The sequence below is a fragment of the Nicotiana tomentosiformis genome, chromosome 11 (genome assembly GCF_000390325.3).
Source record: "Nicotiana tomentosiformis chromosome 11, ASM39032v3, whole genome shotgun sequence".
Taxonomy (NCBI): Eukaryota; Viridiplantae; Streptophyta; class Magnoliopsida; order Solanales; family Solanaceae; genus Nicotiana; species Nicotiana tomentosiformis.
Genome location: NC_090822.1, coordinates 84,872,081 through 84,885,866, shown reverse-complemented (window position 1 = coordinate 84,885,866; position 13,786 = coordinate 84,872,081). Strand labels below are relative to the sequence as shown.

Genomic DNA, 13,786 nt, shown 5'->3' with positions numbered 1-13,786 from the left:
CATGGGAGTCGACCTTGGAACGATTTTGGAGTACCATTTTCACTTTCCATAATGGGGTAAGTGATTTCTACCACTTGTGAGTTAAATATACGAATTTAGGCTTGAAAATTCATGAAAATTTGTAGAATTTGGGATTTTGAAGAAAAACCTAGAAATTGGTGTTTTTGGATTTTTACCATGAAATTGGACATGGAATTGAGAATAAATTATATATTGGAGTTCGTAATGTTATGGGTAGTGTTTATCTTCAAACATTTTCTGAATCCGGACACGTGGGCCCGAGGGTGATTTTGAAAATTGTCATGAGTTGATTAGTTGGGAATATCTAATCTCTAAAGTAAACCACCAGGTCTCTGATGCTCACACTTTACCTGCTGGCAATTTAGTCACCAAGTTACATAGGCAACTATGTCCTTCTTCATTCGCCTCCACCAATAATGTTGCCTCAAGTCCTGATACATCTTGGCGGCGCCCGGATGAATAGAATATCGGGAACTGTGGGACTCCTCAAGGATCAACTCACGAAGTCCATTCACATTAGGCACACAGATACGACCCTGCATCCTCAAAATCCGTCATCTCCAACAGTAACCTGCTTGGCACCACCGTGCCGCACTGTGTCTCTAAGGACAAGTAAATGAGGATCGTCATCCTGCCGATCTCTTATGCGCTCAAACAAAGAAGACCGAGTAATTGTACAAGCTAGAACACGGCTGGGCTCAGAAACATCCAACCTCATGAACTGATTGGCCAAGGCCTGAACATCCAATGCAAGCGGTCTATTACCAACTGGAATATATGCAAGGCTACCCATACTGACTGACTTTCTACTCAAAGCATCGGCCACCACATTGGCCTTCCCGAGATGATACAATATGGTGATATCATAGTCTTTCAATAGCTTCAACCACCTTCTCTGCCTCAAATTGAGTTCCTTCTGCTTGAACAAATACTGTAAGCTTCGATGATCAGTGAATACCTCACATGGCACGCCGTAAATATAGTGCCTCCAAATCTTCAGCGCGTGAACAATGGCTGCCAGTTCTAGATCATGAACATGGTAATTCTTCTCGTGAACCTTCAGCTGCCGTGAAGCATATGCAATAACCTTACCACCCTGCATCAATACTGCTCCCAGACCAATACGAGATGCGTCACAGTATATTGTATAAGATCCTGAACCTGTGGGTAACACCAATACCGGTGCCGTAGTCAAAGCAGTCTTGAGCTTCTGAAAGCTCGCTTCACACTCGTCTGACCACCTGAACGGGGCACCCTTCTGGGTCAACGGGGCTGCTATGGACGAAAATCCCTCCACAAAATGACGGTAATAGCCCGCCAAACCCACGAAAACTACGGATCTCTGTAGTTGATGTGGGTCTAGGCCAGTTCTGGACTGCCTCAATCTTCTTAGGATCCACCTGAATACCCTCTGCTGATGCAACGTGACCCAAGAAAGCAACTGAACCAAACCAAAACTCGCATTTTGAGAACTTAGCATATAACTGGCTGTCCTTCAGAGTCTGAAAAACGATCCGAAGGTGCTGCTCATGCTCCTCTCGACTGTGGGAGTAGATTAAGATATCATTAATAAACACAACCACAAAGGAATCCAAGTAGGGTTTGAACACTCGATTCATCAAATCCATGAATGTTGCTGGGGCATTTGTCAGCCCAAATGACATCACTATAAACTCATAATGCCCATACCGAGCCCGAAAAGTTGTCTTAGGAACATCGGATGCCCTAATCTTCAATTGATGGTAGCCAGATCTCAAATCAATCTTTGAAAACACCTTGGCACCCTGAAGCTGATCAAATAAATCATCAATCCTCGGTAATAGATATTTGTTCTTGATGGTGACTTTGTTCAACTGCCGATAATCTATACATATCCTCATCGATCCATCTTTCTTCTTCACAAACAACACAGGTGCACCCCAGGGCGAGACACTAGGTCTAATGAAACCCTTATCAAGTAAATCTTGCAACTGCTCCTTCAATTCTTTCAACTCTGGCGGGGTCATGCGATATGGCGGAATGGAAATAGGCTGAGTACCCGGAGCCAAATCAATGCAGAAATCAATATCCCTGTCAGGTGGCATCCCCGGCAGGCCTGCATGAAACACCTCTGAAAACTCACGAACAACCGGCACCGAATCTATGGAAGGAACCTCCGCACTAGAATCGCGGACATAAGCCAAATAAGCTAGACACCTCTTCTCGACCATATGCCTAGCCTTCATATAAGAGATAACCCTATTGGCAGAATGGCCAAGATTTCCTCTCAACTCTAATCGAGGCAACCTCTGCAAGGCTAAGGTCACTGTCTTGGCGTGATAATCTAATATAGCATGATAAGGTGACAGCCAGTCCATACCCAGTATGACATCAAAATCAACTATGTCGAGAAGTAGAAGATCTACACGAGTCTCAAGACTCCCAATAGTGACCACACACGAACGATAAACACGATCCACAATAATAGCATCTCACACCGGTGTGGACACATACACAGGAGCACTCAAAGAATCACGGGGCACAACCAAATAGGAAGCAAAATAGGATGACACATAGGAGTGAGTAGATCCCAAATCAAATAAAACTGAAGCATCTCTACTGCAAACTGAAATAGTACCTGTGATAATAGTACCTGGGAAAGCATAACACCAGGGATGGGCCCCACCACCCTGAACTACGTCCCTGGGACGACCTCTAACTGGTTGGTCACCATCTCTAACGGCCTGACCTCCACCTCTAACAGTCTGGCCTCTACCTCTGGCTTCCTGACCCCTGTCTCTGGCTGGCTGAGCAGGTGGTGCAGCAACTAGTGCCGGAACCATGGCACGAGAACTCTGATGTTGTGAGCTGCCCGTTGCCCGAGGGCAAAATCTAGCAATATGCCTCGGATCACCACAAGTATAACATAACTTTGGCTGTTGTGACTGCTGACCCTGTCGACCTGAATAACCACCCTGATGACTCTGGAGTGGAGGTGCACTAATAGGAGCTGGTGGTGCATCGTAGGCTAGCTGGTCGGAATAATGCATCTGAGGGCCACGACCACCTGAGGCACCGTGGGATGCCTGGAGCACTGAATGAAACGGCCTGGGAGGATGGCCTCTACCAAAAGTACTCCTGCCTCTAGATGAGGCACCGCTGAACTCACCGGAATGACGAGGTCTCTTGTCAGACCCCTGACCTCCCTGAGTAAGAACCAATTCGACTCGTCTGGCGACATTAGCAGCCGCCTGAAAAGAAATCTCACTCCCAGTCTCCTTAGCCATCTGCAATCTGATAGGCTGAGCAAGTCCATCAATAAACCTCCTCACCCTCTCTCTCTCTCTCAGTGGGAAGCAGAAGAATGGCATGACGCAGGAGAATAGCATGACGGGCCAAATCCACAAAATGAGTCTCATACTGAGTAACAGTCATACTGCCCCGCTGGAGACACTCGAACTGACGGCGACTCTCCTCTCTCAATGTGATAGGCAGAAACTTCTCTATGAAGAGCTAAGAGAACTGGTCCCAAGTAAGAGCAGGCGACCCAGCTGGTCTGGTCAACAAGTAATCTCTCTACCATTTCTTGGCGGAACCAGTCATTTGAAATGCAGCAAAATCGACCCCATTGGTCTCCACTATACCCATGTTCCGTAAAACCTCGTGACAGCTGTCAAGATACTCCTGGGGATCCTCTGAAGGAGCACCACTGAAGTGAACAGGAAAGAGCTTGATAAACCTGTCTAATCTCCATAAGGCCTCAGAAGACATAGCTGGCCCATCTCTGACCTGTGCCGCAATAACCGGCTGAACTAATCCAACTGGCTGAGCTGCTGGAGCCTAATACTGGGGAGTTATCTGCTCTGGAGTGGGAGTGGTAGGAGACTGGGCTCCTCCTCCAGCCTGAGAGACTGCTCATGCCATGGAAAATGCGCCAGTCTGGGCAACACTCTCCATAAGGCCTACCAAACAGACCAAAGCGTCCTGAAGTACTGGGGTGGCAATGAACCCCTCCGGAACTTGAGCTGGTCCGGCAGGAACAATCTAGACTGGAACCTCCTGCTCAAGCTCAATCTGAGGCTCCACTGCTGGGGTTGCTGCTCGAGCTCTAGGCTGAGCCATGCCTCTGCCTCGGCCTCGACCTCTGCCCTGCGTAAGAGCTGCCATTGGAGGCTCTGGTTGCTGCTCAGCTGAGAAAGCGGTATGTGTTCTCGCCATCTATGAGAGAATAAGAGTAGAAGAGTTCAATCAGCATTGAGAAAGCAAAATCGCACGATAGAGAAGAAAAGAAGTGAAACTTGTTCCTAAACTTCATAGCCTCTGGAAGATAAGCACAGACGTCTCCGTACCGATCCTCCAGACTCTACTAAGCTTGTTCGTGAATCGTGAGACCTAGGCAACCTAGTACTTTGATACCAACTGTCACAATCCGAAATTTTTCACCGACAGGACCGTGATGGCGCCTAATATTTCACTTGCTAGGCAAGCCAACGTTAGAGAATTATTAAGTCAATTACTTATTTTCATTCAGTAATTAACAATAATTAACTAAGATAAAATATAATAAGTATGAAATATCATAAAACTGTATTAATTACTACCACCCGGATCTGGAGTCACAATTCACGAGTATTCTAGAATTTACTACAAGTAATAGTCTGGAAGAAATACAACTGTCTGAATGAAAGAGAACAACAGTGACATAAAAAGTAGATGGGGACTTCAAGGTCTGTGAACGCCGACAGATCTACCTTGAGTCTCCGGACAGCGGACCAATAGCAAAATCTCGATCAACCTGAGCTGGTATCAAAGTTTGCAGAGAAAGTACAGAGTGCAGCATCAGTACAACCGACCCCATGTACTGGTAAGTATCGAGCCTAACCTCGACGAAGTAGTGACGAGGCTAGGACAAGACACCCACATATAACCTGAACAGTATAATCATGCTAGTGGCAACAATAATAAATAAAGCAATAATACAGAAATAATGGGAAGGGGACATTCAGTGGGGGAATACAACATAAAGAGTGAGAATAATGAAAAGATAGAATTAAACAGAAAATCCTTAAACGAATTGAGCAATTAAAATAGCAAAGGAAAACTGCACGGCATCACCCATCGTACTTTTACTCTCTTTCTCACAATATAAATAATTCATGCACGGCATCACCCTTCATTCTTTACACTCTTCCTCACAATATAAATAGATTATGCACGGCATCACCCTTAGTGCTTTACACTCTTCCTCACAATATAGTTAGATTATGCATGGCATCACCCTTCATGCTTTACACTCTTCCTCACAATTCACAGAATCAATAACAACGGATAGAGAGAAGTTTCACAAGAAATCAATATTTCATCAATGATTTCTTTCACAATTTAACATCTCGACCTCGAATCAATATTCACAATTTTACTGACCTTGGTGGAACCGGATACAAGTCTACCAATATTTTAACAACAACAATAAGCATGGATAACAAGATTTAAGACTACAAATTTGCAAGAAATAGAATTTCACTCGCATGCTATGACTCGACCACAACGTATAGATGCTCGTCACCTCAACTATACGTCGTATTCAACAACAAAACACATAGCAAATACTCACACAATACATATTCCCTCAAGCCAAAGTTATACACAACACTTACCTTGCTCCGAAGGCCACTTAATTCTCAATCACACCTTTTCCTTTGCAATTCACCGCCAAACCACTCGTATCTCTTCAAAAATGACTCAATAATATCAAATATTGCTAAAGGAATCAATTATATTTCATAAATTAAATTTTCCAAACTTTCCTCCAAAAAGTAGAAAAATCGACCACGGGCCCACTTGGTCAAAACCCGAGGTTCGGACCAAAATCCTTTTACCCATTCATCCCCGAGCCCGAATATATAATTGGTTTTGGAATCTGACCCCAAATTGAGATCTAAATCCCCAAATTTCCGAAATTCCTAGTTTCTACCCTAACCCCTAATTCTACCATGAAAACTCTAGATTTTTGGTTGAAAATTCAAGAAATGTAATGGGTAATTTAAAGAAAATGGTTTAGAATCACTTACCAACAATTTGGGGAAGAAATGACTCTTGAAAAATCGCCTCTCACCGTTTGGATTTTGAGAAAAATGAGTTTTTGGCTAAAATCCTATTTTTGGATTCTGTTAAGTGTCGGGCGACGGTGTTCATCGCGCTCGCGAGAGCACTGTCGCGTTCGCGAAGGGTACTGGCTGCCAAGCCTTCGCGTTCGCGATGATCACTCCCTCCTGGCATTCGCGTTCGCGAGACATGGCTCGCGTTCGCGATGAAGCAACGACCAACCACCCCCCAGGTCCCCACATGCTTCGCGTTCGCGTTGAGCCAGTCGCGTTCGCGAAGGGTAAGTCCCCTATCACTTCGCGTTCGCGACCAGGCCTTCGCGTTCGCGAAGAAGAAAATTTCAGCTGCCCAGTTTACTCTTCGCGTTCGCGAGAGTACCTTCGCGAACGCGAAGGAGGATATGCCAGAACACAGACTCTACAGAAAAATCAGATTTCCAAAGTCCAAAATATCCTGTGGCCTATCCGAAACTCACCCGAGCCCTCGGGGCTCCAAACCAAACATGCACACAGGTCTAAAAACATCATACGAACTTTCTCGCGCGATCAAATCGCCAAAATAATACCTAAAACTACTAATTTAGCACCAAATCGAATGAAGTCCTCAAGAACACTTAAAAATTACTATTTTCTCAATCGAAGGTCCGAATCACGTCAAATCAATTCCGTTTCTCACCAAATTTCTCAGACATGTCTTAAATATCATAATGAACCTGTACCAGGCTCCGGAACCCAAATACGGACCCGGTACTAACAATGCCCAGCATCAATCAATTCTTAAAAATAATTAATTTTCAAACTTTTAATTTTCATCAAAAATTCATAATTTGAGTTAGGGACCTCCAAATTCGATTTCGAGTATACGCCCAAGTCCCATAATTCGATACGGACCCACCGGGACCGTCAAAATATGGATCCGGACCCGTTTATCAAAAATATTGACCGAAATCAACTAAAATTAACTTTTAAGGCAAAAATTCTTATTTTCATTGGTTTTCAACATAAAATCTTTTCGGAAACCTGACCGGACTACGTACGCAAATCGAGGAGGGTAAAAATGAGATTTTTAAGGCTTAAGAGCGCAGATTCGAGTTCTAAAGTATAAGATGACCTTTTGAGTCATCACAGAAAAATGCGACAAAAAATAGGAAAAGAGAAGATGAGAGAAAAAAGGAAAAAAGGTGTAATTTAGTCTCCCTAATTTAAGGCACTAATAATGGATTGTATATAAATTATAAGCAAACCTTATTTAGGGCGGATAATTTTCAAAATTGAGACAATTTTAGTAATAAGGTTTCATACAGTGTATAGTAAAAATAAAACATATTTTCAAGGCTATATGTGACCTTATTTGGGTCGACATGTGTTAAACTGGGGATTTAGCTCGACTTGTACAAAGTTCATTATCTTTTGGGCTTTTTTGAATTTTAACTCGTGCCAAAAATTATTTACTCGGTAGTCGAAACAATGTATAATTTTTGTATATAACATACAGAATGCATATATATATATATATATATATTTCGCCTATTATTTTAAGAGCAACTATACAGTATCATTTACCCTATTCTCGTCTCGTCCTGTATTCCGGCCCGGCCCACTTAATTCTAAACGGGATGGGTCCATGATTAACGGTATACGGGATGGGACGGGCCTACTGTTTCATCCCGTTCAGTCCCGTCCGTCCCTTCTGTCCCGCTTGTTTTTTAAATTTTTTTTGAAATATAGCCGTTGAGCAACGGCCACAATTACAAATATAGTCGTTCCCAACGGCCAAAAACGGCCATATTCTCCCTCCCCCCCCCTCCCCCCTCCCCCCAAAAAAATACCTCTATCCCCCAAACTTTTAGTATAACCCCTAAGTTTGTTAAATTATACTTAGGCCTTATTTTTTATTATAAATACCCCATCCTTCTTCATTTTTTCTCACAAAAAATTAACATTCTCTCTCAAATCTCTTACATTCTATCTATATTATTCTCTCAATTTTCTCACAATCAAGTGATCAACTAAGTTTCAACTTTCAAGTATTTGGGCAAATTTTTGGAGCAACTTTCAAGCTTCAAATTAATTCATCAAGTATTTGGAGCAATTGTTTGGGCAATTTCTTCAAGTTTTGATATTTAATCACGGTGCACTCGTTCCATCTCCTAATTTAAATACATAATTTTTGCTTATCATTATAGTGCTTTTGTGTTTACTTTACGTGTTCTATTTTCGTATTTCATTTGTGTGTTTAATTTTTATGTTAATTTTTTTAATTTAATTTCGTATTTAAATTATGGCACCTTTGGCGTATTTAAAAAAAAGTAGTAAAAAAATAGTAAAGGTGAAAGTAGTAGTAATCCTAATTCTAGTCTTAATCCTAATCCTAGTCCTAATCATAATCCTTCTCCTGGAATTAGAAAACATATAGATGAAATGGTTCATGTTGATGAACCTTCATTTTCCCAACCCCCCGCATGAAATTATACTCTTACTTAGTTACTTAATAGCTTGAAATTATATTAAATAAATTATAACTCTATTATAATTACTAGAATATTTCATTACAAGTCTTTTGTTTTAATATTTTATAATTCTTTACTTAGTTTCCTAATTTCCGTTTTAACTTTTAAGTTTATTAAATAAGTCAAAAAACTAGCCGTTGCAGACTTTAAAAATTTAGTCATTATCAAAAAACTAGCCGTTGCCAAACTTAATGCTTAAATAATAATTATTTTTTAAAAAAAATGACCCACTTAAGGTCCGCGAAACCGTCCCGTCTCATTCCGTTTGTTAGCACAAACGGGATGGGATAAGCCTACCGTTTCATCCCGTTGGACAGCCATAGTTATAAGTTTTTATCATAAATTAACCCATTAACTTGGTTTACAAAAATTACGACATCATAAACCCGTGAAGCGAGTGTGCTCAATAAGTAGTAGGATTTTGAAAGAGAAACAACAGTGATGTTAGTTGTGTGTGTTTGTAGGAAGTAGTACCAGTATTATTTTTGTTTAATTACCCATATCTAAAATGAGTTTAATTTGCATGTGTAAATTTTTTTATATTATTATATTACTCAAATGATATTTAAAGATTAGTCTTTTTAAAGCGTGAAATTTTTAATTTAGAATATAAGATCGGGATCTGTTACCTGCCACAGCAAATATAATGACATAATAGGGTAAAAATTTGTTATGACTCAATTTAGGGGAAGGGCACGGTTAGCCACTAATTAGAGATATTTTTTACTCTTTAGTCAGCCTCTCGCAGAAATGCAGGGTTAAGCTGCGTACAATGGATCCTTGTGGTCCGGCTCTTCCCCGGACCCCGCGCTTTTTTTTACTCTTTAGCTACTGTTTAAAATGTATTTACTCTTTAGCGAGTGCTTAATAAATTTACTCTTTGTCCTTAACTTCATGAATACTGTGTAAATATCAAGGACAAAGTGTCATGTATTTGCACCTTCCGTTGTTAAACTTTTGAACCTCATATCCTTAACTTCATATGTGCAATGTAAATGTTAAGCACATGGTTATCCTTGACTTCATGTGTGCAGCGTAAATGTTAAGGATATAATGTCCTTAACTTTATGAGTGTTGTGTAAATATTAAGGATATGGTGTCCTTAACTTCATGAATGTTGTGTAAATATTAAGCACAAAGTGTTCTATATTTGCACCTTCCGTTGTTAAACTTTAGGACATCATGTCCTTAACTTCATATGTGCAGTGTAAATGTTAAGGATATGGCGTCCTTAACTTTATGTGTGCAGTGTAAATGCTAAGGGCACCGTGTCCTTAATATTTACACAGCACTGTGTCCTTAATATTTACACAGCACTCGTGAAGAAAGGGTAACAACATCTTTTCGTATTAAATTTAATAGAGTAGTGATTATTTTTGTTCAGCATTAAAAATATTGGATAAAAACTAAATAGCATGTTAAAAAGTGGCTATCCCACGCCATTTCTACCTCAATTTACTAGTTCTATTAATTTGAATTATGCCAAGTGAGCCCATTGAGGTTAAAACATCCTTTATCGAAAGGTTATGGGATTTTTTCACAAATAGCCGGCCATATTAATTGTTTATTTTTTATAGTCATATACATATATTATACATTGATTATACACATTTAATACATAAATTATGCATATAATATACATTCGCTGGCTATTTTTAGTTCAAGTTCTAGGGGTGGGCGGTTATTGGGGTTAATTCTTCAAAGGTTATTCATTTATAGAAGTAAAGTTGAGACCTTTTGATATCCAAGTTACTAAATCCAACTAATATAGATCCAAATTCATGAAGGGGTAAAACACTCATTTCCTAAAGGAGGTTCATCTCAAAAGTCGAAGGCGATCACTTGGTATTCAAAGATTCAATATTTAACTACTTTGAATTCATAGCTCCCGTGTGGATATAGATTTAGGTTACTTTTAAAAAATATATATATACTATTTGTTCATGGAATTTGATCAGTTTTAAAAAAAAAGTAAAAAAAATTTTCAAGTTCCAAAAAATTTATTTGGGTCAGTTTTTGGATGAAATTTTTTCTTCCACTCACAAAACTTCTAACATATTTTCAAGTAAAATACATGTCCAAACACAACTTCAACTTCCAAATATTATTTTTTAATACAACTTTAAAAAAAAATATTTTCAAACTTCAATCAAATCTACGTCCAAATGCGAGTTGAGTTAGAGATAAAATCATATTATCGAAAGATTCTGTCTTAAGAGTCGAAATCGAACATCTTTTTAAGAGTAGAGAGTCTTTAACAAAGTAAGTGGGCGTTCGTAAGAATTTTAAAAATCCGGAAAAAAGTGAAAAAAAAAATTTTAACTAAAAATGGTATTTGAAAATTAGAGTTGTGTTTGGACATGAATATAATTTTGGATTGTTTTTGAATTTTTGTGAGTGATCTGATTGAAAATTTTAAAAAGCAGTTTTTTGGAGTTTTTTAAATTTTCGAAAATTTTCAAAATTCATATTCAAGTGAAAATCAAAAATTTTATGGCAAAACACTGATTTCAAAAAAAAGTAAAAAAAAATCAAAAATATTTTCATGGCTAAACGGGCTCTAAGTATTATATTTTTTATCGAGTTTTTAAAATTTATGAAATTAGATATATTATAATATTTACTATGTAATTATAAAAAGAATAAAGCATAAAATTAAAAGTTAAATTATTTTCACAAAAATACATCATTTGTTTTTAATCAATTAAAGAGGAGATAGTCATAGAAGAGTGAGAGTATTATATGTGGTCCCACGCAACCCATGTGCCCTCCTTCTGTCTCCACCAGCTCCTGCCGCTCAATCATTAGACCCCCCCTACCCCCAACCCAGACTACCCTTGCCCTGTTCCCCTTCTTTCCCTCACCCTTTCCTCAATTCTGTATCATTGAGTTTTTGTAAGGCTACCCCAACTACAGTCTTTATGTCGACGTCGGTAGAAGCTAACGGCGGCGCTACACTTACGCAGCAACACTCTTCTGATGCTGGCAATAGTGGTGCTTTGGTAGTGAAGAAGCCGCCGGCAAAGGACCGTCATAGCAAAGTCGATGGACGAGGAAGGCGTATAAGGATGCCAATTGTTTGTGCGGCTAGGGTTTTCCAGCTCACTCGCGAACTAGGTCATAAGTCCGACGGTCAAACCATTGAATGGCTGCTGCGTCAAGCTGAACCCTCGATTATCGCCGCCACTGGTACTGGTACTATCCCTGCTAGCTTTTCAACTCTCTCCGTTTCCCTACGGAATTCTTCGGTTTCTTCTTCTCTTTCCGCTCCGCTTGATTACAAGTCGTCATCACAGCCGTCGATTTCTCCCCCGCCGTTTTTGCTCGGGAAGCGTCTGCGTCCCGAGGATGACGACGGGAGTGGGGACAAGGATGACGCTAGTAACGGAGCTACGGTTGTGGGACCTACCGCTGGGTTCTGGGCTGTTCCAGCTAGGCCGGATTTTGGCCAGGTTTGGAGCTTTGCGCCGCCACCACCGCCGCCGGAGATGGTGGCGCCGACACATTCATCGGCAGCGAGATTTCTTCAGCAACAAATGGGAGAGGAGTCGGCTGCTAGATTAGGGAATTACTTTCCTATAGCTCAAGGGCACCTGAATTTGCTAGCTTCTCTGTCGGGCTCCGCACCGCCTTCTTCTGGGAGAAGAGACGATGACGGAAACTGAAGATATGAAGTATTTTCTGTTGATGATATGTATAAATGTGTATTGTTGTTTCCGTAGACGTGACATTGTTGTGAAAGTCTTTAGGGGTTAGGGTAGTGTAGTAAGTGAGAAATGGAGCTAGTTTTTGTGCAATTTGTTGAATTATTGCTAGTATTAGAGTGTTTGCTTCGTTGCATTTGTTAGGGTTTCAATTCTTAAGAAGAGACACAAGAATCAAGGGAGTCTCTTGTGATGGATTTGGTGGGGATTTACCACCACTATGGGCACAGAACTCTCAATAAGTGCTTGACCATTTCGTTAATGGAGAGTGGAGAAGATAGGTGTTTGATCTGTGGACTACCAAAACCTGTAGTTCCGCATGAATGTTTTGTAATGAAACCGTGGAGGTTTCTGATGAATTGAATTCTGTAATTTGTTGAAACTGTCAGTGTGAGATAATCTTTCAGATTCGAAAGAGTGCTATGGACTTTGTTCAGATACATTCTGTTTCTTGATTGGATGATGTTTTTGTATGTGTGTGAAGGTTCACTTGCCACTGATCAAGTGATACATGAAAAAGTGTAAAATGAAATCACTGGAGCACTGTAATTGTAATATTTTCAAGAGTCTTGATTGAACATGTTAAGTGCTTATGATGTCAATTAGCTGATTTTGAATCTCAGACAGCACTATATATAGGAATGGGAGAAGGAAACCTTGGATATCTGCAATTTGTGTTTTTTACTCGGTGTATGGAGTAAATAATTGTATCAGGCTTGATATCTGTTCTATAAACTTGCAGTTAGTGCCACATTTTGAAGTGGAGAAGCTTGAGTTTCAAGTTGAAAATTATTTGGTAATTTCTAGCTGCACTACTCTCTGTTATTATCTTCATTCTATGCATTTCTCGGTCGCACTAAGAAGACTAGACATCTGAACCTAGTTGTTAAACTGATGTAATATTCCACATATGTGCTGACTCACATGCACTTTTTATTATGATGTGCTATTTCAACTTGGAGTAGGATAAGAATCATACTGCAGCATGCTGTAGTATGATCTAAAGTTAGTTGGAGAATTCTGCTCTGCAGCATCTGAGATTAACCTATAAAAATAAATTCTGCTCTGCAGCATCTGAGATTAAGGATACATTATAGCTTTTTGCATTAGATTTCATAACATTTAAATTATGTCTATTTAGTGATTGTAAAAGATTACATGGCTTAAAGATAGGCTGATATTTAGAGGATCACTTGAGATTGCAAGCAAGTTCCACCTCCTTACTTAAAGGTTAGATGTAGGATTTTTTTACTGTTTACCTGTGATAAAGAAATTCTAAGTGAATAGACTACTAACGTGTAGGTTTCTGATTGAATTCTTAGTCTTTCAGTGGAAATCTGCTTACGTTCTGAAACTGAATTGGTGAAACAAGATCAGATTGAAGTCTCCAACTGACATTTGCAGGACTTGTGAAATGCTTTTCGACTACCTAAGGACTTCTGGAGGTAATGTCCTTTTAAGGGGGGTG

At 39.9% G+C, this 13,786-nt stretch overlaps 1 protein-coding gene across 1 annotated transcript; it reads left to right on the top strand.

Annotated features, from left to right (window-relative positions):
- Positions 1-11,371: 11,371 nt before the first annotated feature.
- LOC104091236 (transcription factor TCP7-like) lies at positions 11,372-12,733 on the top strand. Its single transcript, XM_009596519.4, has one exon. The coding sequence runs from the start codon at positions 11,536-11,538 to the stop codon at positions 12,277-12,279; it is 744 nt and encodes a 247-aa protein (XP_009594814.1). The 5' UTR covers positions 11,372-11,535; the 3' UTR covers positions 12,280-12,733.
- Positions 12,734-13,786: the final 1,053 nt, after the last annotated feature.

What these genes read in the sequence shown, in the direction of transcription:
- LOC104091236 (XM_009596519.4), top strand. Translation starts at nt 11,536, where the DNA reads ATGTCGACGTCGGTAGAAGCTAACGGCGGCGCTACACTTACGCAGCAA.